This window comes from Protopterus annectens, chromosome 10.part0 (assembly GCF_019279795.1).
Source record: "Protopterus annectens isolate FY-2018-M chromosome 10.part0, PAN1.0, whole genome shotgun sequence".
Taxonomy (NCBI): Eukaryota; Metazoa; Chordata; order Ceratodontiformes; family Protopteridae; genus Protopterus; species Protopterus annectens.
In genome coordinates this window covers 1,762,630,789-1,762,657,376 of record NC_056744.1, presented here as the reverse complement: position 1 = coordinate 1,762,657,376, position 26,588 = coordinate 1,762,630,789, and the positions used below count along the sequence as shown (strand labels likewise).

Genomic DNA, 26,588 nt, shown 5'->3' with positions numbered 1-26,588 from the left:
GAATTTTACCCTAAAGGGATACTTACTTGGCTAAGGCAAGCAGAAATGGCAAAGGCTATACATCTCACAGGCTGATACTGAAACTCAAGTTCGGCAGCAAGAAAGTTCTGAGGTAATTTACTCCTATATGTTCCTTACGTGCCTTGTAGTCTTGGCCTGGTTTGACTACATGTCAAACATACAATACTAGATAAAGATGCCTAAGCTTTGATATGCTGAAAAGAACAACTTTGGTCACCACCACAGAACAGTAACTGTCTTCTCTTTAATAACCTCCAGTAAAAATATGCTGGTCAGATGTATGGACTGTCCCAAGTGGGATATCCCAATGGTTATTAATATTGCAATACTGATCACAGGAAGGAGAACAAAAGATAGAGTAAAAGATAAAACAAAACAAAAAAAAAGGACAGATAAAAGGAGATGCAAGACAGATGATACTTATGACTGAACTTTTCAACAGCAAGATAGTTCTGAAATTTGGTGCCTGTATGTGCTGTTTCATACCAGCACACCCTTATGCTTCAATGAAAATACTGTGCACAAGGAGTGTTTCCAGAAGATTATGTATACTGGCCAGACATCTGACCCTTGGAAGGATATCTAACTTTATGCTACTGTAACAGTGACCAAATGATGAACAGAGTGGTGGTAGTGGGGTAGGGGGCACCTGCATCCTCAATTTCTGTATCTGGCATTAGAGACCTTAGATGGGCTAAATTTGATTAATCTTGGATATGTGCATCTATTGTTTTCTTGGTGTGAATGGCTCTATTTCAGAATATGAAACTGAAGATGCACCAGATCTATAGTGTAAGTCTTTGATGACAGCCCAGGCCCAGAGTTAAGAAGATGAAACAGCTACAGAAACACAATGGAGAAGGAATCAGGTTAAAAGCCAGTTCAGTAACAGATTCCAGGGGAGGCCTATTCATGGATGAATACAATGATGACTCAAGAACCAACACTGTAAACCTCTGATTCCAAGGACATTAATGCTGATGAAGCGGCACTGCAGTTGGCACTAATGTAATCCCATTGACATTTAGAGTTTCCTCAGAAGCATGGTTAATACTGAGCCCCATGGAGCTCGGAACTCAAATTCCAGGGAAGCTGAAGGTTGAAATGTCACTGAGGCATTCTTGCTAAAATGGACCTTAAAACAGGCCAATTGCTGAAAGGGTACTTAATGTTAAAGTTACTGGTGCTAACACAGTCAACATCAACAGCACACATGACATAAAATGGAGCAGCTGTGAATCAAAAGCCTTGGCCACATCTAGTGTTGATATCCATATACATGTCAACACCAGCATCAGCCTTGTGGAAACTGGCACAAAGACAGGGGCCAATGAGGAAGTCTTACATAAGGAAAGCAAGGACAAGGAGTCCCTATCCATCATGGAAACAGAGGAAGGAGCCTCAGGCCCCAGCCCTACCTGAATATGAAGTAGAGTCTCTATAATTTTCCTGTACTCTTAACCTGCTGGCATGGAATGGCTACATAAGGATGAAACAGAAACAGAGGAATGAAAGATCCAGACTGATGGAGGTCTAGAAGAAGCCAACTTACCCAGATCAGTCTCTCAAGGAAGGAAGAGTGTTCACTCTAGCACATCTGGGTTGCTGCCCTTCAACAACTTTTACCAATAATTACCAATAAAGAAACACAAAGCCTAACTAAGTACCAAGGACTGCGCAACAGTGCACAAAAATGCATTAGGCTTGTCAAAAAAATCCTACTACACAACATTACAAACTAAATACCAACACAACCCCCCAAAATTTTGGAAAAATGTAAACCAGCTACTAAAACCCACCCAAAAGGCTATCCCCAAACCAGCCACCCTGACAATGAAGTTCCCATTGAAACACAATTTAACTCCCACTTTGTAAACTCAATTCTATCCTTAGTATCACAGGACAGTTCCAACCTCACTATCCCCCCCAACACAAATAACACTAATACAAGCTTTACCGAAACCTATGTGTCCAAACTCTGGAAAATATCCTATGCTACACCCATACATAAAGGCAGGATCTCCACTGAACATAATAACTACAAATCCATTGCTATACTCTCCCCCCTGGGCAAAATCCTAGAAAAATCCATCCATACCCAGGTGCTAAAATATCTGCTAGACAGCAACATCCTGTCACCTACTCAACATGGTTTCAGACCTGCCCATAGTACCACTACGGTTACCTATCAAAACTTCGAATGGTCATAACATCTAAACTCAAAACATCAAGACCATAACATCTAAACTTCAAAACATCTAAAACTCATAACACTGAATCTCAGAACACTGAAAACTACAAAGCAACTATAAATAATATCCCACACACTGTTTACTACGTTTCTGTGGGGGGGGGGGGGGGGGGGGGGGGCAAGCCCTCCTGCACCTCCCACTCCCCATAAATTAAATATACCAACTCCGAGATCGCACTACAGTGGGGTTAGGAAATTAAATCCCCCCCCACTGTAGTGCGATCTTGGAGTTGGTATATTTAATTTACGGGGGGTGTGGGTGGCGGAGCCCCCCACTTGGGGGGTGCAGGGGGCTTGCCCCCCCCCCGCAGAAACGTAGTAAACAGTGTGTGGGATGTTATTTATAATTGCTTTGTAGGTTTCAATGTTTTGAGATTCGATGTTAGGAGTCTTAGATGTTTTGAAGTTTAGATGTTATGGTCTTGATGTTTTGAGTTTAGATGTTATGAAGAGTAGATGTTTTGATAGGTAACCACCACTACAGCCCTCCACTGTTTCACAGACACAGTAAACAGTCTCAAAAATGAAGGCCTGCAGGTGTCAACTCTTTTTTTGGATATGTCCAAAGAATTTGATACAGTCTCACACCAAATGCTGCTAAACAAACTAAACCAATATCACCTATCAAATTCCACTCTTAACTGGTTGCAAAGCTACTTAACTGCCAGGTACCAAGCTGTGAAATGGGAAAATTCTCTCTCTCCTCAGCTGCAAATAACTATAGGAGTCCCACAGGGTTCTATCTTAGGGCCACTACTATTCACAATCTTCAAAAATGACCTCCATACCGCCACACAGCATGCATCTGTCATTCAGTATGCAGATGATACTACCTTAATCTGTGCTGCACAAAATATTCCCACCCTACTGCAAACAACTCAACTAGCATTCTCTGAAGTTCAAAATTACCTTACCAAAGCCCAACTTATCCTCAATCCAAAGAAAACTCAGCTTATGATTATAACCAGTTCTAACAAAAACTCTGATAACAGTCAATTCACTATCTACTCCACAAATGCTAGTGGCACAGGCTAAGCTATTGGGAATAACCATAAACTCCCACCTAAAATTTGATAGTCATCTCAATTATTAAAAAAGTACATGCCAAACTGTGATCACTCTACCGTATCAAACCGTTTCTTACCAACAACACAAGATCAGCCATTGCTCGCTCCCAACTTCTGTCCACTCTACTCTATGCATCTCCCATTCTGACAAATCTCAACAAAACTGAACTAAGCAAAATGGAAGCCTGTTATAACAGAATTGCTCGCTTTTCTGCAAATTGCTCATATAGAAATCATCACTGTACTGCTTTGAGACAGCTCCACTGGCTTGAACTGCCCAACCTCCTAACCTACAATCAGCTCTGCCTCTGTCATTCTATTACCTCCCCAATAAGTGTCCTGCCCTCAAAAACCTAGTACATCACTCAGCCAAGTGGCCTCTTAGATCATCAAGCAAACTACTACTAGAAGTCACGAACAGCTACAATAGCTTTGGAGACGCACTATACAGTAGTTCAGTGGCTAAAAAATGGAACTCTCTCCCCACTAGCATACAAAACACATCGTCCAAAGCCTCCTTTAAAAACGTCATTAGGCAACATCTCAAGCAAAGTTGGCAGTGCCATGACTGCTCCCCAGGACAGTGAAAGCTAGAGTACTTGATAGTTTTCACTCTTACTCACAAACACCGGCTAACGTACAATGTATGTACTGTACTTGTGTACTATGTATGTATTCTACCTATGTTCTAAATTTCAGCTGTACACCACAAATCTATTAATTACCTTTATTTTTAAATTAATATTTTCTTGTTTGTTCTCTCCAACGTAACTGCTGATGTGCTGCATACCACTGTAAAAACATGTCTATTGTAATTTGTGTGTATACTGATGGGTTCTCCCGTTCGATTCTCGGCTGGGCTTGAGAGTGCCTTCTGTGTGGAGTCTGCATGTCCTCCCCTGTGGTTGGGTAGCATTCGAAAGACATGCATGCGTAAATGGGCGTGCCTTCGTTGAAGGTTGGGCATCAAGCTGGCACCTTGGTGTTGCGTAAAAATCTACTGCCAATCAATAGCGGACCGGAGTTCCGCTGTGGCGACCCCTTACCGGGAAAAGCCAAAAGACAAACAACAACTGATCATGTCTAAATATCTACATGTATCTGTAATTTTTCTGCGTGGAGCTTTTCTCCCCGGGCCTCTGCTGAAAAACAGCCTTTTTGGCTCAGTCAGACACCCCCGGTTAACAATTGTAAAATAAATAAAATAATTTAGAAACACCAGAATCACTTGTAGAAGGCCAACTATCCTGTTTTGTTTTCTTTTTTTGGTGGGGGCGAGACCCTGAAGACAAAGGCCTTTTCTGGCCTCTTCTTAAACATTGGTTTACAGAATTTTGGAGTCAACTCCTTGGATGAATATTTCAAAAACAGCAAAGAGGAATGAAGAAGAAGAAAAAAAAAAAAAAAAAAAAATATATATATATATATATATATATATATATATATATATATATATATATATATATACACATTACAATAGTTTGGCAAAAAAAAAAATAAAAATCCACACGCACAAATCTATCTACTGCATATATATATACATATATATATATATATATATATATATATATATATATATATATATATACACACACACACACACACACAAGCTTCCTACAAAGACAAAAACAGCAGCCTTAACAGTAACAAGTAGTAAAGCTACAGAAAAGGAAAAACTTGAAATAGTGTAAAAGTTGTAGTAAAACCCATAGCCTACAAAGAAGGAAACAAGGATCTCTCAGCTAAAAGTAATAAAACTGGAATATATAACCTAAAAGTACTATCTGATGAAGTCACTAAGACAAATAATACCACAGAATAGGAAAACTACAGAAATTTCAAATTGTCCTGTTAAAATTAGAACTACGAAAGCCCAGTGTGGTTTCTGTATGCGAGCTCAGTGAGTAGCAAGACAGAACTGGGGAACAACTAGGAGCAATGTTCATTATGGTGGAGAGGAGCTGAAGCCTGGGAAAGCTTCATGTGCTAGGACAACTTAGTAAGTCATAAGTGTATGAAGAGGATTCACTGGATCGCTCTCGATCTTAAAGTCAGTCCACAAGGTACATGGCCTTTTTCTGGAATGTGACTGCTTATCAGAATACTGTGTACTGAATGTCTTACTCCACGGCTATCAGGGCTTTTTGGCACTAGAAGTGAAGACTGGGCACCCCCAAATTGTTAATATACCAGTCCATCACCATGTTGGAATGCATGGCAATCTCTCCTTGAGAGAGAAAATTCTGAAAGGCAGACAGGATTCTAATAAGATGAGACTAATGCAATAACACAATGGCCAGACTACCTCCACCCTAGCACGGACACATTCATGGCGACTGATGCTTGAGAAGTTTTTTAACCAGAATGGATTCCGCCAGGTTAGCCACTACGCAAGGTATGACTTGCAAATCTCAGAAATATTTATGTGAGAGGGTATGAAATCCAGGCTTTGGGAGTAATGCACATGAGCTGTTCTGTACAGGACTCTCATATATAGTCTTGCATGAGGTACCATGGCAACTAACTTAAGGCCTAGGTTTTGGAGGTATGCTCCAATGAAATGAATCTGGGCACAATAATTCTGAACTAGGCTAGATAATCATGTACTGGGAAAGGAGTGCACGGTGTGTGTGTGGAGGGGGGGTTTCTGCGCACAGCACAGAACGGTGTTTAAATGTGAGAGGGGGATGCACAACAGAGAATGGTGTTTAACTGTGTGTGTGTGTGTGTGTGTGTGTGTGTGTGTGTGTGTGACGGGGGGGGGGGGTTTGCACAGCACAGCACATAATGGTGTTTAACTGTGTATGTGTGTGTGTGGGGTGCACAGCACAGAACGGTGTTTTACTGCGTGTGTGTGTGTGTCTGTGTGGGGGGGGGGGGCACATCCCAGAATGGTGGTCAACTATGTATGTGGGGGGTGCACGGCACAGAATGGTGTTTAACTGTGTGTGTGGGGTGCACAGGACAGCATGGTGTTTAACTGTGTGTGTGTGTGTGTGTGTGTGGGGGGGGGGTGCACAGCACAGCAAAGAATGGTGTTTAACTGTGGGATGTGTGTGTTTGTGTGGTGGTGGGGGGATGTGCAGCACAGCACAGAATGGTGTTTAACTGTGTGTGTGTGTGTGTGTGTGTGTGTGTGTGTGTGTGTGTGAGTGATGGTGGTGGTGGTGTCCCAGCACAGCACAGAATCGTGTTTCACTCATTACAGCTGAGTGATGTCTCCAGGTGTTTCTGCACTTACATCCTACTAATGGCATCTAAGTGTCAGATATTCCTTGTTCATATTTGCAATAGTAATTCCAAAACCATGCTACCTACAAAGTATTACAAGATTTCATCTTAAAGCTTATGCAATGGCAAAGAAAGCTGCATTGATATTTTACTTCTGTCTAGTGCAGGTAAAGATTTATTGTTCATACAATATTGATTTATATTTTTATACATTCCATGTTTTTATGTTTTCCTAAATATTTCAGCAACCAAGTTAAAAAACACAGAATTTCTTAGCTTCATAAGAAAGCTCTCAGCTGGATGAACAAAATGCTTTTGACAGTATGTGTATAACTTGAATGGTTGCTGAGATATTGTAAGTTGTTTATAAAATATTACAAACTTAATTGTTAGTGTGTTTACTGTGACTTATAAGATACATTTTAAGACATGGAACCTAAAGAATACTGCCAGTATAAAAATAGTTTGTGCTGAAAAGCTTGTCATTTACACTTCTTTAGTAATTGCTTTGGCAGGCAGACAGGTAAAGACAGTAAAGTGGCTTAAGTGACCCTTCCAGAAGCACCTTATATATGCACAAAACATTTGGTGCAACAACCATATTTCCCCACTTCACACTGCCGTACAAGTATACGTATGTAAGTATGTATACACACACACACACATATATATATATATATATATGAGTTACCTAACCTTTATTAAAAATGCAAGATATTGAACTATCGGATAGAATAATTTGACCAAAAATCATCTTATCAAATCTACTGGCTTTTTTCTGGGATTGCAACACAGTGGGGGTTAGAAAATTTTACCTATTCCCACTATAATGTGATCTCGGAGTTGGTATAAATAATTAGCAGGGGGTGGGATGCAGGGGAGTTTGGCCCACTGCAAAAATAAATAAATAAATAAATAAATAAATAAAAAAGAAGGTTTTTCTTTTTCAGTAAGCTGCTGTTTGACCCCCTGTCTTTTGATGTTTTGCATATATATATATATATATATATATATATATATATATATATATATATATATATATATATATATATATGTGTGTGTGTGTGTGTGTGTGTGCTCAGTATAGTTTCCCATATCCCTGTCATTGTAGTCATCTATGTAATTGTATCCATGCATCTGCAGGACATATCTTTAGATGTATTCATTGGGAAGTCTATATGGTTTGTACTACTTAAGCCTTAACAGTACTATAACTCAGGCAGTTTATATGAATAACTGTCCAACCATGCTGTGCACAGTGCCCCAGCTCTGTTTCTTTTTCCTGTAACAGTTAGTTAGGCACTCTGTTGGCATGCTTTTCGTGTGTCCAAAACGTATCGCAGTAGAATGCAGAACATGCCAATTTCTTTCCAAGCCGTTTTCTCTGGGTGCTCCGGTTACCTCCCACATCCCAAAGACATGCTGTAGGTGGATTGGATACTCTAAATTGGCATGAGTGTGTGTGCCTTCTGTGGAAGGTTGGGCACCGGGCTGGCAACTCAACACCGTAAAAACTCTACTGCCAATCATGAGCGGACAGGTGATCCGCTGTGGCGACCCCTAACCGGGAAACACTGAAAGAAGAAGAAGAATTAATACATATTGTTCCAGAGATATGAACTTTTTTTGAAATGTGAGGGCATAATTTGGATATATCAAAAAGCTTAGGCTCGGTCCGTTGGAAGTTACAGTACAAACTACCAGGGATGAATTAACTGTGTGTGTGGAGGGGGAGCTGTTCAGCACAGAATGATGTCTAACCTGTACTCTGTATACATCAGAACTTGGATCCCCGCAGCCTCTGGTCAACTGCTACCAAGGGAATCCACCTGGCGAACACCATGGCATAGAGGCAAAACAGAAGGTGACAATCCAGAACAGATAATGAATGGCTCCTACCAGACATGCAAGTCCGTTCTAGATTCCTTAGAGATCTTTAGGTGGAAGTTGGTTGGAGGTCTAAACAGCACATCCAATCTATTTCAGACAAGCATAGAAGGACTGACTGTGGTGTGGCCATTTATAAGTTTTTTTTTTTTGGCATAAATTTATTTAAGCAGTTGGGCTCAGTGTTGGATTGAGGGCAATTGTTTTCTTCAGCACCAAAAGAAACCTGAAATAAAATCCTAACCTCTTCCAGTCTGTTCTAACCTCTTGGCTGGTCATTTTTTGCAGGAGGTGGAAACCTCCTTCCTTGCTGCACATTTCTGCTGGGGTGGTACACCTGGCAAAAATAACAAGTGAATGGACTGGAAATGGCTACAACAGATATTACATATCCTCTAAATGTGTTTCCTTCTCCATTTGTCGGTGATGTTCATCCTAACTGGGAGATAGAGGAACACGCAAACTCATTACAGCTCACAGAACAAGAAAATATGGTTCTTTTTTGAAGGGATTGAGGCTACAATATCCAGGTTCTCATAAGCAATAACAATTAAATCTTTTAAGACGTCCACCATAGGGAACCTCCTAGGAGGACTATTTGCAAGGACTGCATGCCTTCTGAAGTCTATGGTGTGGAGAGATTATAGGATGAGTAAGCCACTCCCCAAACTGACTCATAAGATGCTCTCTGAATCTGGTGTTTTCTCAGGAGGAGGTAGGGGAATTCACTCTTCAAAGGACTTCGGCTGATTCTTTTCGCATAAAGCTTTATAAAGAATGTTTGTTGGAGGGGACGTGAACAAGCTGTTTTGAAGCAGTTATATTTCTTAAAGGTCAAGGCCCCTCTGTCTTGTTGCTAGGGCATTACAGGCCAGAAAGCCCAGCGGTCAGGGGCAGATATATCTGGTGTTAGTACTGGTACCTGCTACGCAAATAGGCTGAAAGTGGCACTAGATGGTACGTGTTGACCTCGATGACATGGCTAGTACTGGAAGCTGCGGGGATGACATCAAGAACAATGACGTAAGAAGCCCTGACACCAAGTACGCAGCATCAACACTGATGCTGAAAAGGTCACTAATGGTATCAATGCTGAGAAACCAGAACCTTGCATCAAAACCAGTATCATCTGCAGCTACAAAACTGGTGGTGCATGGTGAAGCCAAGGTTACAGGAGTCGGTGGCATGGCCAGAGTTAACAAGATAGTGCCTGGTGCTGCTCATAGCACCACAGGGAATGAACATCAACAAGGACAAATGGAGAAAGAAACAGGCAGAAAATCTGTTGCATTAGCAATGACAGCAATGAGGTACACTTTAATGCATAGGATATCACAACAGTTCCTGAGGCCAGGAACAGATGAGGTACACTTTAATGCATAGGATATCACAACAGTTCCTGAGGCCAGGAACAGATGAGGTACACTTCAATGAACAGGATATCACAACAGTTCCAGAGGCCAGGAACAGATGAGGTACACTTTAATGTACAGGATATCACAACAGTTCCTGAGGCCAGGAACAGATGAGGTGCACTTTAATGAACAGGATATCACAACAGATCCTGAGGCCAGGAACAGATGAGGTACACTTTAATGTACAGGATATCACAACAGTTCCTGAGGCCAGGAACAGATGAGGTACACTTTAATGAACAGGATATCACAACAGTTCCTGAGGCCAGGAACAGATGAGGTACACTTTAATGCATAGGACATCACAACAGTTCCTGAGGCCAGGAACAGATGAGGTACACTTCAATGAACAGGATATCACAACAGTTCCAGAGGCCAGGAACAGATGAGGTACACTTTAATGTACAGGGTATCACAACAGTTCCTGAAGCCAGGAACAGATGAGGTACACTTTAATGAACAGGATATCACAACAGTTCCTGAGGCCAGGAACAGATGAGGTACACTTTAATGTACAGGATATCACAACAGTTCCTGAGGCCAGGAACAGATGAGGTACACTTTAATGAACAGGATATCACAACAGTTCCTGAGGCCAGGAACAGATGAGGTACACTTTAGTGAACAGGATATCACAACAGTTCCTGAGGCCAGGAACAGATGAGGTGCACTTTAGTGAATAGGATATCAAAACAGTTCCTGAGGCCAGGAACAGATGAGGTGCACTTTAGTGAACAGGATATCACAACAGTTCCTGAGGCCAGGAACAGATGAGGTGCACTTTAGTGAACAGGATATCACAACAGTTCCTGAGGCCAGGAACAGATGAGGTACACTTTAATGAACAGGATATCACAACAGTTCCTGAGGCCAGGAACAGATGAGGTACACTTTAATGAATAGGATATCAAAACAGTTCCTGAGGCCAGGAACAGATGAGGTACACTTTAATGTACAGGATATCACAACAGTTCCTGAGGCCAGGAACAGATGAGGTGCACTTTAATGAACAGGATATCACAACAGTTCCTGAGGCCAGGAACAGATGAGGTGCACTTTAATGAACAGGATATCACAACAGTTCCTGAGGCCAAAAACAAATGAGGTGTACGTTAATGAACAGGATATCACAACAGTTCCTGAGGCCTGGAACAGATGAGGTGCACTTTAATGAACAGGATATCACAACAGTTCCTGAGGCCAGGAACAGATGAGGTGCACTTTAGTGAACAGGATATCACAACAGCTCCTGAGGCCAGGAACAGATGAGGTGCACTTTAATGAACAGGATATCACAACAGTTCCTGAGGCCAGGAACAGATGAGGTGCACTTTAATGAAAAGGATATCACAACAGTTCCTGAGGCCAGGAACAGATGAGGTGCACTTTAACAGGATATCACAACAGTTCCTGAGGCCAGGAACAGATGAGGTGCACTTTAATTAACAGGATATCACAACAGTTCCTGAGGTCAGGAACAGATGAGGTGCACTTTAGTGAACAGGATATCACAACAGTTCCTGAGGCCAGGAACAGATGAGGTGCACTTTAGTGAACAGGATATCACAACAGCTCCTGAGGCCAGGAACAGATGAGGTGCACTTTAGTGAACAGGATATCACAACAGCTCCTGAGGCCAGGAACAGATGAGGTGCACTTTAATGAACAGGATATCACAACAGTTCCAGAGGCCAGGAACAGATGAAGTGCACTTTAATGAAAAGAATATCACAACAGTTCCTAAGGCCAGGAACAGATGAGGTGCACTTTAATTAACAGGATATCACAACAGTTCCTGAGGCCAGGAACAGAAGAGGTGCACTTTAATGAACAGGATATCACAACAGTTCCTGAGGCCAGGAACAGATGAGGTGCACTTTAATGAACAGGATATCACAACAGTTCCTGAGGCCAAGAACAGATGAGGTGCACTTTAATGAACAGGATATCACAACAGTTCCTGAGGCCAAGAACAAATGAGGTGTACGTTAATGAACAGGATATCACAACAGTTCATGAGGCCTGGAAAAGATGAGGTGCACTTTAATGAACAGGATATCACAACAGTTCCTAAGGCCAGGAACAGATGAGGTGCACTTTAGTGAACAGGATATCACAACAGTTCCTGAGGCCAGGAACAGATGAGGTGCACTTTAGTGAACAGGATATCACAACAGCTCCTGAGGCCAGGAACAGATGAGGTGCACTTTAATGAACAGGATATCGCAACAGTTCCTGAGGCCAGGAACAGATGAGGTGCACTTTAATGAAAAGGATATCACAAAAGTTCCTGAGGCCAGGAACAGATGAGGTGCACTTTAATTAACAGAATATCACAACAGTTCCTGAGGCCAGGAACAGATGAGGTGCACTTTAATGAACAGGATATCACAACAGTTCCTGAGGCCAGGAACAGATGAGGTGCACTTTCAGGAACAGGATATCACAACAGTTCCTGAGGCCAGGAACAGATGAGGTGCACTTTAATGAACAGGATATCACAACAGTTCCTGAGGCCAGGAACAGATGAGGTGCACTTTAATGAATAGCATATCACAACAGTTCCTGAGGCCAGGAACAGATGAGGTGCACTTTAATGAACAGGATATCACAACAGTTCCTGAGGCCAAGAACAAATGAGGTGTACGTTAATGAACAGGATATCACAACAGTTCATGAGGCCTGGAACAGATGAGGTGCACTTTAATGAACAGGATATCGCAACAGTTCCTGAGGCCAGGAACAGATGAGGTGCACTTTAGTGAACAGGATATCACAACAGTTCCTCAGGCCAGGAACAGATGAGGTGCACTTTAGTGAACAGGATATCACAACAGCTCCTGAGGCCAGGAACAGATGAGGTGCACTTTAATGAACAGGATATCACAACAGTTCCTGAGGCCAGGAACAGATGAGGTGCATTTTAATGAAAAGGATGTCACAACAGTTCCTGAGGCCAGGAACAGATGAGGTGAACTTTAATGAACAGGATATCACAACAGTTCCTGAGGCCAGGAACAGATGAGGTACACTTTAATGAACAGGATATCACAACAGTTCCTGAGGCCAGAAACAGATGAGGTACACTTTAATGAACAGGATATCACAACAGTTCCTGAGGCCAGGAACAGATGAGGTGCACTTTAATGAACAGGATATCACAACAGTTCCTGAGGCCAGGAACATATGAGGTGCACTTTAATGAACAGGATATCACAACAGTTCCTAAGGCCAAGAACAGATGAGGTACACTTTAATGAACAGGATATCACAACAGTTCCTGAGGCCAGGAACAGATGAGGTACACTTTAATGAACAGGATATCACAACGGTTCCTGAGGCCAGGAACAGATGAGGTATACTTTAATGAACAGGATATCACAACAGTTCCTGAGGCCAGTAAGAGATGAGGTACACTTTAATGAACAGGATATCACAACAGTTCCTGAGGCCAGGAACAGATGAGGTACACTTTAATGAACAGGATATCACAACAGTTCCTGAGACCAGGAACAGATGAGGTACACTTTAATGAACGGGATATCACAACAGTTCCTGGGGCCAGGAACAGATGAGGTACACTTTAATGAACAGGATATCACAACAGTTCCTGAGGCCAGGAACAGATGAGGTACACTTTAATGAAGAGGATATCACAACAGTTCCTGAGACCAGGAACAGATGAGGTACACTTTAATGAAGAGGATATCACAACAGTTCCTGAGGCCAGGAACAGATGAGGTACACTTTAATGAAGAGGATATCACAACAGTTCCTGAGGCCAGGAACAGATGAGGTACACTTTAATGAAGGGGATATCACAACAGTTCCTGAGGCCAGGAACAGATGAGGTACACTTTAATAAACAGGATATCACAACAGTTCCTGAGGCCAGGAACAGATGAAGCGGAAGAGGGGGCATTTATCTACCTGCCAGCCTGTCATAAACAATGACAGGTTGAAGGGCAGAACAACAGGAACTGCTGGGTGTAGCCAGCTTAGAGGATCGCTCCTGAGTCGGAAAAGTCTCCTCAGCTCATAATACCATAACTAGTACAGCTTGTAATGCTAGAGTAGAAGGAGTAAGCAGTCTTTCTCTTTATTTTAGAATGGCAGGATGAGATTAAAGCTCCCCAGTTTGAGGATATAGTTCTTTTAGAAGAAGACGATTAAGAAAATGCCTGGAAACTCAGGAGATTCGGTTTGAGATTAAATGATTTCTCAGGGATATGTATACGCAACAGGTCTATGTGTCTTTTGATGGCAGATCTAGTTAAAATGTCTGCATACAGGACAACATCTGGAGTTGTGTGACTCTGTTAAACAGAAAAGCCACACTGAGTGCCTATCAACGGGCAGTACTGCCCTGCCAGAGGAACACATGTGGAATGACTTCTTAGAGATCATAAATGTTGTTATGGAGCGCAGACCTCTTCTCTTCTCTCTTCCCAGGTGTTGAGAAAATTAGAGCAAGTGGTCCTTGCACTGGATCAGTAGATCTCTGGTGGGAGAAATAAGGAGCTAGTCATCTAGACAGGGGAATACCTGGAACCACTGCAGTCTTAGGTAGGCTGCCATCACTGCCATGCATTTGGTAAACACCCTAGGGGCTGTGATGTCACCAGTGGGCAGTGCTCTGAATTGGAAATGACAGCCCCCAGCCGAAAAGAGGAGAAACCTATTGCACTGACATGGTAGAAGACATCCTGAAGGTCTGTTGAGCACATCCAGTCATCCCTACTCAGAAGAGGTAGAATGGACTGAACTGTGACCATATGGAATTTTGCCTGTTTCACAAACTGGTTTAGCTAACTTAGGTCCCCAGTCCTTTTTTAGAACCAAAAAGAGTCTTGAATAGACTCTGGATCCTCACTGGTCTGGTGGGACCTCCTGGATGGCTCGTTTTTCTAGAAGCTTTGCTATCTCTTCTACTGCCAAACCCCTCTGACTGGGTGGAACGGTGAGGATTATCTTTTTACATGTTGGGGAAAGCAAAGGTAATAATGCAGCCTTTGGTAATGATTTTCTGCACCCAAGAATTCTGAGTGATGGATAGCCAGACATGAGTGTGCAGAGATAAACCCCCCTGACCACCTCTAGATTGTGGCAGTTGGGCAACTGTTCATGAGCACTGAAAGGGTTTCTCAGTAAAGGTGCCTTGATACCCTTGATTCTGCAGTCTACCTCTACTCCTGGGAGGGGTGGTGGTGGTACTGTAACCAGATGTGTCCCAGGCAAAGTTCTGTGACTTACAAAACAATTTTTCCACTCTTGTGGCTCCAGGAAAAAGTCCTTTGGGGAATGGGGTGGAAAAATGTATGCCTATGTATGAGCATATCTTTGATCTTCAGTCCAAAGTGTGTTCAACCAAAGGGAGCTTTGATGAAGGGCATCTTGAAGCTTTTTGCAAAATCACAGAAATGCATGCAGGCATACTAGTAAAAAGCAGTACCAATGCTTGCTGCTCTCAGAGTGCCATCTGCTGCGTTGGAAGGCAGGCACGTAGACATGCTGAACACAGACTGTAGGTTAGATAGTGAAAATTCTACAATTTTCTGTATGTCAGCAGGTAAATTAGCCGAGAGGGATTTAAAAAGTTCCTTTGTTAAGTCCATCTGAAATCAAGTCATGTCAGCTAGGTAATTCAGTGCAGGAAAAGCAAATGTCACTTAAGCATAAGTCTGCTTTCCAAACAAGTTCAATGTCCTCGAATCCCTATTAGGGGGATGGGTAGAGGTGCTATCTTCAGAAAGCTCCATCTTAGTGGCTGCCACTACCACCATAGCATCTGCAGGGGGACCCTTGCTCCAATGTGGCTTATTTGGTAGGAAACAATAATTTTATCTGTTTTTCTGGAGATTGGCTCTACCACATAGGGCCCTTTCCAAGACCAAATCAGTCCGCTTGTCAGTGGGTGGGATCACCCAAAAAATAGCTAGCCCCCAAAGCCTCAAGAAATACAGACTCCTCTTATGAGAGAGCTTCAGAGGACCAACCCCCTCTTTGTTTCATCAATTTAAGGATCTCTGTGAAGGCGACATCTTCTAAGGGGGACCTTCCTCAAAATCAGTATCTTCAGTAACTGACTCCAGAAAGGAGTCTATATGCCTCCTTTTGCAGGACTGTTTCCTGTGACTTTCTTCATTGGGAGGCTCCGGAGAAGGCTCAGAATCAGAATGGGAACTTGCTAAGAGAGGACCCTCAAGATTAATCAAGGTTGGCTGTCCCTGTCGAACAGGATGTGTAGAAGGCACTACAGTACTCACAGGGAGTTGGGATGGTGCTGAGTATGTGTGAGGAACCTCCTCTCTACATCTTGAGAGGAGCTCAGCAAAGGCTTCAAATGCCAAAACTGAGAATGGTACCAAGGAAGACCTCTTATAATTCAAAGATCATAAGTAAGGAATGTCCCCAGCCCTGACCTGACCTGGCTCAGAAGCTGATATCAGAGCCAAGCTGTCTAAGGTTTGCAGCATCTAAGGGAAGAGACAACTCCGATAACCTTGCAGTTGAGCTAAACTCCCATAACTCAGTCACAATCCCTTGGTTCTGAGACTGTTCATGATCTGACAGCACTGGAGTCGAAAGGGTGAGGGGAAACAGAGTTGAAGCTGAACACACTCTCGGCTCTGACAAGGCTGTCTTATGGGCATCACTTGAAGCTGTAGCCATAGAAAGAGTAAGCAGTAAAGGTGTGGCTCAGACCAGACCCACAGACTCTGCAGGGAAGGTACTGGAAGGACCCCCATCTGAATCTGTGTCCAGAGAAGATTCCTCATCATTCTGTAGATGTCAATTTCAGAAAGGTTTCTCAACTAAAAAAAAAGGAACCTGTATGAAGATGCCAGGTGGTCTGGAGGAACGGTGGATTAATCTTTCCTGAAGTATTGGAGAACAGTGGTGAGGACTGGCTGACTTTGAGGAAAAACAGCATGTCAGAAATGGAAATCAGATCTGAATTTGCTCATATCTTGACAACAGATCCCAAAGTCTAGGGATTGTCGGCACTGGGCCTGACAGGTGGGCCAGATCCAAGGATCTCTTCCTAGACCTTTCCTTTAGTTTTTCATTTTCTTTGCTTTTCTCCCTTTCCTTATCTTTTGGCAAAGACAGAAGATGATGGGGAAGCCAAAGAGGTTGAATCTTCTGTAAAGTCCAGAAGCAGCGGTCTCAAGGCTGGCATTCATTTCAGCAAGTATTGTTAAATGGGTTAAACCTGTTTAAGTAAATTTGATTTAAGAAAGTTCTTCATCTGAATCTCATTTATACCATACTTCTACTGTGACTGTTTGAGCAAACATTTTATGTTACAGCTGTAGGTTTCATAAGTATAACACAAAATAAAAAAGTGACAGAAAAAATTGAAATTTCAGTTTAACTGGCCAGAATCTGTGTAATCTGTCTAGTGCCTAGATAAAACTGCTGCCAAATTTCACTTACATGTCATACTGCACCTATTCTGCTACCATGGAAGCAAACTGTGAAATATGGCAGTGTAATATAATGCATTTTGTTATCATCAATTAAATCAAATAGAGGAAATACAAAAGTGAAACATGATGGAATAAACTTACATATGATTAACACCTACAACTGTGTCAGACCATTACATTTGTTTAATTTGACTGTTTTAGTTACCCAGTAATTTGCAACATAGGTGTTAAATTAATTAAAATATCATTGTTCAACAAAATGTTTGAGTGATCTCTACACAGATCTAGTTTTGCAACTTTTTTCCACAATCTCAAAACTAAATAAATAAGGGGATGTCACACTATACACCAACAGTGTGATACAGGGAGAAAGAAAAGTGTGTTGTCTTAGTCTTGAGAGTCTGTTTTGCCTAAATTGTCAAAGAGGTGCTAATCCTTTGATTGGGTGCATTTAATTTCCATTTTTTCATGTGCTACACGGTTATGCAGAATTCTAGCACTACACAAAGACTGACCTGGTTACATACCACTTCCTGACGCAACAGTTCCTTCCCCCAGCTCTTTGTTAAGTAGCTCAGGCTGAGATGATGTTGCTGTGTTATCCAAAGCTCTGCATCTGCTGATCTTTAATTCTTCAATAATCTCCTGCATCAAGTCAAGCCTGTAGTGGGGTGGAGGGATACAAAGCAGTTTTAGATTGTGCAGGCATGAACTGCAAACATTTCCATTTCGTACCTGCCTAATATATAGAATTATGTGTTTTTATGAGACAGCAGAATACATGGTAAGGTAGTTAACGTTACACAAAATACGACTAAACATTACTAATATTTATTTTTAATTATAATCTGCTCTGCAAATCTGGCAATACAATATATTTTCTTAAAGTAGTAGGTGGAGACAAAAAGATACAAACAGGCAAAAACAAGTGAACCCAATTACTTCTATTAGTTATTTGTGAACGTTTGGAGGATGCAAACATTTCTTTACAGATGCAAGTCTCTGTAAAGGACAGGTGTGTCCTGAGAGCTCTACATTGTTTACAAGAGCAGAATAACATATTTATAAAGTCACTTGTGCTAGCACTGCTGCCTTACACTGCTATGATCTACACTTCAGTTTTTGGTTGGGGTGCCCTCTATGTGGACTCAGCATATCCTACCTGTGCCTACATGGAATTTCACCAGGTATTCTGTTTTCCTTCTACATTCCAACGACATCACAGATGAACTGGTAAAATGAACTGATAATCCTCCATGTGTGTGTGTGTGTGTGTGTGTGTGTGTGTCTACGCCCAGAAACAGACTGATGTCTTATTCAGGATTAGTTTCTTTGTCTTGCACCATTTCAGCTCTGAGAGAGGATATGGTGGCTCCTCTAAGCCCTTGAACTGGATAAGGTCTCTTGCTTAGTTTAGTGCATTCAGTTCCTCAGTCAGCCAGTAGGTGGTAGTCATTCTCTTTTTCAGGCCACTGATGAGTCCTTCACTGTAATCCCTATCTGTCTAGTTTCATCAGCACTAAATATACCAAAGTGTGGTGAAGTCTATCTACTCTGCATTTCTTCCTGTGTAAGACACACATTTTAATTAGCAGAGCAGTTAATCTCCTTTGCCTCTCACTATTTCTAAATGCATCCCATAGTAGAGGGGAAGCCTGAAAAAGAAGTTAGTTGTCTTCTTCTCGCCTTCTTTCTTGCTGGTTGGGTTCGGAGCTGATCCTCGGCTCCGACTCGGCCATCTTCAATAGCTAAAGAGCTGTTTAGTGGCTCAAGGCTACCCTATATCCCATGATGCCTGGCGCTAGTTACCCAGATCTCATTTGAAAAAGCTATTCCAGACATAACTAAGGAAGAATTCTGCCCTAGAAGCCCCCCTGGGTCCCAACTGTGAAGCTATCTAAGCAGAAAAGGACAACCAGAGAAGGTTCAGCCAATGAAACCTGAAAAGGGGAGCCTCTCTCGATCCACTAGGATAGGGGGATGGAGGGTGGGACGCAATAAAGAAGGCGAGAAGACAACTAACATGGAACGTTATGGTAGGTACATAACTTCTCTATGTTAAGTTGTCTATCTCGTCTTCATTCTTGCTGGTTGGGACAGCGTCCCTAGCACCTACTATCCTGGGTGGCTCAATGGAAAAGACTCTTCAGAACAGTGGAACCAAAATCAGCCCTGTTCCTGGAAGCAATGTCTAATTTGTAATGAGAAATGAAGCTATGTGGGTTAGCCCACGTAGCAGCTGCACAGATAGATTCCATGAGTAACCTAGATTGGAAGGCCACCAAGGTAGCCAGTGCCCTAGTAGAGTGGCCTTTAGATTTGGTAGATCATTTTTTGTTTCTCAGCTGGTAAATGAATGAAATAATGTGAGACAACCACCTAGATAATGTTACCTTTGAGACCGGAAGGCCCTGTCTGCCCTCAGCATAGGAAATGAAGAGTTGGTCGGATTTCCTGATGTCTTTTGTCCTATGCAAATAAAAACACAGCTGTCTGTGAACATCCAATTGGTGCAATTTATATTCTGCGTTATTGGTGTGATTAGGAAAGAACACAGGAAGGTCTATAGACTGATTCAAATTATTTTGTGTACAGACCTTAGGAAGGAAGGAAGAATTGGTCCTTACAGTGACCCTATCGTTATGGAAAACTAAGTATGGGGGACGAGTACATAGAGCCTGAAGCTCTGAAACACGTCTGGCAGAAGTAATGGCTACCGGAAAGAGAGTCTTCCAGGATAAAAACTTAATGAAGCAATATGCTGCAGGTTCAAAAGGTGGCATGATTAGGGAAGCTAGCACCAAGTTTAGATCCCACGGAGGTGGGAGATCCCTCACTGGGGGCCTAAGCAGAGTGGTTCCTTTGAGGAAGGCTTTACACAGCTTATGAGACATGATGTTATTAGAAGACAACCCAATGTGAAAATTCGAAATGGCAGCTAACTGAACCCTGATCGTAACAGAAGCGGAACCAGAATGGAAGAGTTCCACTAAAAATTCCAGAATCTCATGGACATGGGCTGAAAAGGGATCTATATTCCTAGCCTCTGCCCAGCAAAAAATCATTTCCACTTACTAGCATAAATTTTCCTAGTTGTGGATTTGTGCGATGAGATAATAATTTCCCGCACAGAGGAGGAAATATTAGGAAGCCTGGCTAAGGTTGGAAGTGGAGCAACCAAGCTGTGAGCTGGAGTGTTTGAAGGGATCGATGCAGTCTGCCCGATTGATGAATCAGTAGATCTGGAATAGGATCCAGAATCCAAGGCTGCTCAAGAAGATAATGATGCAAGAATGGGAACCATATCTGTCGAGGCCAGTAAGGGGCAATGAGGATCATTTTGCAACCCAACGCAGTTGCTCTCTGTATGAGTTTGGGTATTAGGGGAAACGGAGGAAAAGCGTAAAGAAGTCCCTGAGGCCAATCGTGGACTAGAGCGTCTCTGGGAGAGTGGCCGGGAAGTGGAAGGAGAGAGAAGAAATTGCTGCACTTGCTGTTGAAAGGTGTGGTGAACAGGTCGCAGCAAGGCTGACCCCATTTGCGAAAGATTTGTTCTGCAATTACCTGATTCAGAGACCACTCGTGAGGCATGAGAATTGCTCTGCTGAGCCTGTCTGCGATGACACTGGAACTCCCAGGGATGTGTGTTGCGATCAGAAAACGTTGGGAAGAGATTGCCCACTGCCAGTATAAGTGTTTTTCGACATAGAGGATAGGACCTGGTTCTGCCCTGCTTGTTGATGTACCACACCACTGACATATTGTCCGTTTGAATTGCAATGGTCCCAGGAGGGAGAGAGCCCTGAAGGGCTTGCAACGCTAAAAGCACGGCTCTCATCTCCAAGACATTTATATGCAAATGGTACTCGTGAGGCTGCCAGGTACCTTGGACTGTCCTGCCCTGATAATGCCCCCTCACCCTATCAGGGAGGCATCCATGGTCACTGTGGCGACTGGAGGGGGTAGCACAAATGGTCTGCCCTGGGACACTGATGGGGAGACCATCCACCAAGCGAGGTGCTTCTTGCATGCTTCTGTGATCATAATCTTGTGAGACATGGGAAGCTGTTGGAAGGACCACTGTGTGAATAGAAGCCACTGGAGGATTCTCATGTGAAAGTGGGCCAGGGGAACAAGAAGAATTGCTGATGCCATGGAACCCAGTGTTCGGAGGACGAACCTGACTTGAATCGTTCTGCATGTTAATAAAATCTGTACTTGTTGGCGAATTAGTGATACCCTGTCTGGTGGAAGGTTCGCAAACATGTTCCTGGTATTTAGATTTGCGCCTATATAAGTGATATGCTGACAGGGCAACAATGCAGATTTTTCGAAATTTATTGTGAGACCTAGCCTGGAACAAGTTTTGATAGTGTAGTCCCTGGCTTGCAGAAGGTGATGCCTGGTGGAAGCAGTGAGGAGCCAGTCATCTAGATATGGAAACACCTGGAATCCCTGACGTCTCAGGTGAGCAGTAACCACTGCCATGCATTTGGTGAACACCCTGGGGGCTGTGGTAAGACCAAAGGGCAGAGCTTTGAACTGATAGTGACTGGCCCCCAGCCGGAAGCGAAGAAATCTTCTGGAGCGCCTGTGCATCTTGATGTGGTAGAATGCATCCTGAAGATCTATAGAGCGCATCCAATTGTCCTGACCCAGGAAGGGTAGAATGGACTGTAGCGTGACCATCCGAAACTTTGTTCTTTGTACAGATCTATTTAATCTGCTGAGATCCAGAATGGGTCTCCAGTCCCCTGTCTTTTTTGGTACCAAAAAGAACCTTGAGTAAGTTCCGGATCCGAGCTGGTCTGCCGGGACATCCTGGATGACTCTTTCGTGTAGCAGCTTTGAAATTTCTATGGCTGCTTGTTCCCTTAGATTGGGTGGAACATCTGGAAGGGACTTGTTTGACTGTAATGGGAGTTGAGCAAAGGGAATTCTGTGACCTCCGGATATGATCAACTGTACCCACTTGTCTTGAGTTAGGTCTTGCCAGGCTTTGGGGCACAATGAGAGCCTTCCCCCGACTGCCTCCAGAGGTGGGCAGCCGGGCAACTCTTCAGGGATGCTGAAAGGGCTTCTCAGAGAAGGATTCTCTGCTGCCCTGGTTCTGCGGACCCCCTCTGCCAAGAGGGCAGTGTCTGTTATTGTTCCCTCCTCTGCCCCTGGAGCGGAACTCACCACGTGTTTCAAGCAAGGCTCCCTGGGGTTTCTGGAACCACATCTTTCCACTCTTCTAACCCTTGAGGTATGGTCTAGAAGGAGTGGAAAAACGGACTCCCACAGCAGAGAGAGTCTTGCCTTCTTGTTCACACCTGGTTAGGGTGTCCTTCACCTGTGATCCGAAGAGAGCGGAACCATCAAAGGGGATATTGGTGAAAGATGCTCTGAAGGGCTCCGCAAAATTACATAGCCGCATCCATGTGTGCCTTCTAAGGGCAACGCCTGTGCCTGCGGCTCTACTCGCACCATCGTCTGCATAAGAAATGAGCCTCATGGAGGAGTTAACAACTGAAATCAGAGTCGCCAGCTGGGAAGCCACTTTAGCTTGAGCCCCTCAGCTGATGGGTCTTGGAGGGTATCTCCAAGCTCTTTAAGGAGATCCCTCTGAAGGCGGGTAAAATGGCACAAATAATTCAGAGACCTCATGGAGAAGGTCGCTGAAGCAAACAATCGCTTCCCATATCTGTCCATAGTCCTAGACTCCTTGTTAAGGGGATGGACAGATGAGGAAGTTTCTGCCAACTCCTTCTTTGTGGCTGCTGCTACCACCATGGCATCAACAGGTATGCCCTTAGTCAAAAACTGTCTGGCCTGAGGTGCAGTTATAAATTTAGCAGGTCTCCTGGGGTTGGTTCCACTGTGCCTGGAGCTGACCACGCCTTCCGAGCCACAACAGACATAAGTGGGTCGAAAGGCGGAGACACCCAGGAGGTGGAAGGTCGAGAACCAAACGCGTTCAGGAATACCGACTCATCCTCGGAAGGGGCTAGGGTATTCCAGTTCCCCCTCTGCCTAAGCATTTCCAAAATGTCTGAAAAGGAGACATCTTCAGAGGGGGATCTTGGGGACCCTTCCGAATCCTCTAAGTCAGTATCTGATGTGACAGACTCAGGGGAGTCAACGTGCTTCCTCTTGCACTTCCTCTTACGAGGTGGCTCCTCTGAGTGATCAGGGGAGACCTCGGAAGAGGAAGAAACACCCAAGGGGGTGCTCTGGAGCGCTGGTTCCCCACCCTTGGGGTCTGGAGGAGGGGCAGAGGCAGACGCAGGCACCATAGGGGGAGGAGCCGATGGGGTTGACCGTGGGACTGACTCGGGGGCCAGCACACTTCTCATGACCTCGAAGGCGCCCCCGCCCAGACGCAGAGAAGACTCCAGCTCCGAAGAAATCGGAATGCCTCTCCGCACCGAGGGGGACGGTTCCGAGGCCGATGTAGGAGCCGAGCTCACCTGTGCTGAAGCTCCGAGGGAGAAAACGGGGTCGGACAAGGGTCCGATGCCACTCACCCCCTCGGAGCCGACAAGGGAGTCTCAGCGCACAGATCCCTCCAAGGACGGTGCCATGGAAGGGATCGGAGCCGACGATGGAACCGAAGGAGAAGGTATCGGAGCCAATGGTTCCACGAGTCGAACCCCAATGACCTCCGGCTCCGAGCTCAAGAGAGGAGTCGGAGTAGGAATCTCTGCAGCAGTGGACGGAGCCGACACCTGATGAGGGGGGCTGGACAACATTTTTGCTAGGGCCTGCGATTTCAGCAGCCTACTGACCACCCTCTCCAAGTCCTGATCTGAAAGTCTAGAGGACTGAGAGGAGTGAGAGGACCTATGACTGCGCTCCGATTGGAGCAGAGGTGACCATGGAGCCAAGCGTATCGACTCCAAGGAGGGAGTCCTAGATCTCTTTCGACTCCCAGACGGCTCCGAAGTACCTGTTGGAGCCGATTGGAAGTGAGGCACATCGGCTCCAACCAGAGCCGAGGTGGATGGTGCAGTTTCACCCAGCGACGGCTCAGAACTGGGAGCCGAAGACTTAGGTGGCTTGGAGGATTTCACAGGCTGAACCTTGGCCGGTGAATCCTGGGGCTTGAGCAAACCCCAAAGTATTAACTTATTTTTGCGCTCCTGCAGGACTCTTGGGCTGAAAGCATTACAAACCGAACAAGAGTCCTGCAGGTGCACCGCGCCCAGTCAATAGACAAAAGAAGTGTGACCATCTGTCAGAGACATCTTCTGACAGCATGAGTCACACTTCTTGAATCCGGACACTTTAGAATCCTTGAACATGTTTACACACACACACATACCAAGGTAAAACACTCACACACACCACAAGAAAAAACAAGTTAGCAGGTATAACTAATTAAACTATACAGCTAACAAACAGTAAATAAGTCTACTACTACTAAAAACATTTTTTTTTTTAAACTAGAGAAAGACAAAAAGAGGGTTGGCCTCTAATTTAAATGGCTACCGCAAAAGGGAAGGGAGAGGGAGGGATGGGGAAAACTCTCTAAGTAAAACGAGTTTTCAATAAAAAAAAAGGGGGGGGGGACAGATAGTATTTAAAGAATTTAGCTAGGGTAATAGTACAATTTAAGGAATTAAGTACACTAATAAGGGATAAATTCTAGTGAAAAATAGAATAATACAAAAAAGTATATAAGCCTGAGCCAGTAAGACAACCTCGCAGTCTGAAGCGGCAAATGAGATCTTGGTAACTAGCACCAGGCATCATGGGATATAGGGTAGCCTCGAGCCAGTAAACAACTCTCGAGCTACTGAAGATGGCAGAGTTGGAGCCGAAGATCGGCTCCGAACCCAACCAGCAAGAATGAAGGTGAGACAGACAATTTAACATCTACTGTTTCACAGTACAGATCAACAGAGGGCATCTAGACCAACCTATTTTGCCTCTGTCCTACTCTGGCTCTGTGGGTAAACAGAGGGCATCAGTCCCTCGTCTTTCACCAGCACTAAATACATCACAGTGTTGAGAAGCTATACAGTACCTGTCCCACACTAAACATGCCCCTGGGGTTAAACAAAGGTATTTAGTCCCCGATGCTGTCAGTTTCTCATCTTTTAGAAGCACGACACACATCACAATGTGGAGATGCTTGTACTGCCCCTGCTTCATAGTGTATCAAATCTCTCCATATGAGTCAGAATCTGTCCTTCCATGGCCTAGCATAATTTCTCTACTGAAGATTGTATCATACTGTTGAATTCTTACTTCACAGAAATAAACATTTATTAGACATTACTGTCTCTAAATCCTTCGACCACCCTTATCTCTCCCCAAAACAATTCACACACCTTTCCCATCAGCAAACAATATATGAACTGTCTTCTGAAAAAAAACATTCATGCATCATGGGTCCTGTAAGTGTAACCAAAATCTGATTGAGAGTTTAGCAACAGACATATCTGACTTCCATAATCCCCTTTAAATGCAACAGAACTCTTTGTTAGTCTCTAAACATTCTTATGCTTCAAGGTTACCCTCTGACCTTACAGGTCTAAGCAGTTGTCACAATTAAAGAAATGAAAATAACAAACCTGTTTTTACCATACCAATCAATATATTTATTAACTGTATTTATTTCCATTTGTTAACCTGATTAGTCCAACTGGGTAAATAGCTCCTGTTCAGTGGAGGCCTGGGGAGAAATTATGGATATATGTATCAGTATAAGTACTGTCAGTGTCAGTGGTTTAACAGGTAGCATTCTTCCCTTTGATACTGCAAAATCAGAAGGCTGTAGGGTCTATTGCCTCTACAGGTGCATGGATGGCAAAGCAGTGCTGTATAAGGGGGATGCTGTACTCTTGAGTGTGCTGTCCATCAGATGAGACATTAAACCTGGTCAGCTATCTGTCTGAGTTACTGGCAGCTCAGGTAGATGTAAAATATCATACTGCACTCATAAAAAAGTAAAGAGGAAGGGAGTATTTTATGCATCTTTTTTTCATTCACTATAAAAGACATACGTTCTGTTATTCACACACAAAGTAATTATAATTCTCACATTTTACACAAGTTATATTGTTCAATATATTCCTTTAACCTCACTCTTGCTATGACAACCATACAAGTTATACAGCAGATCTTCACATCCACATTTCATATATTCCACAAACTTGTAAAGATCATATGTACCTTTAATTTGTACACATCATTTTATATTTTCATGTAGATCACACATAATCACCACTGCATAAACTACTGCCAAAACATTTCTAATTTTTCATGTCAAAAAAGCATGTTTAATACATTCTTC

General features: G+C 43.5%; 1 protein-coding gene across 1 annotated transcript in view; it reads right to left on the bottom strand.

The window, feature by feature from the left end:
• Positions 1-26,588, bottom strand: part of LOC122814477 (inactive serine/threonine-protein kinase TEX14-like) — a 555,764-nt gene that overhangs the window by 28,063 nt on the left and 501,113 nt on the right. The window contains exon 19 of the mRNA XM_044087056.1: positions 17,833-17,966. Coding sequence (XP_043942991.1) covers positions 17,833-17,966 — 134 coding nt within the window. The remainder of the gene's footprint in view (positions 1-17,832; positions 17,967-26,588) is intronic.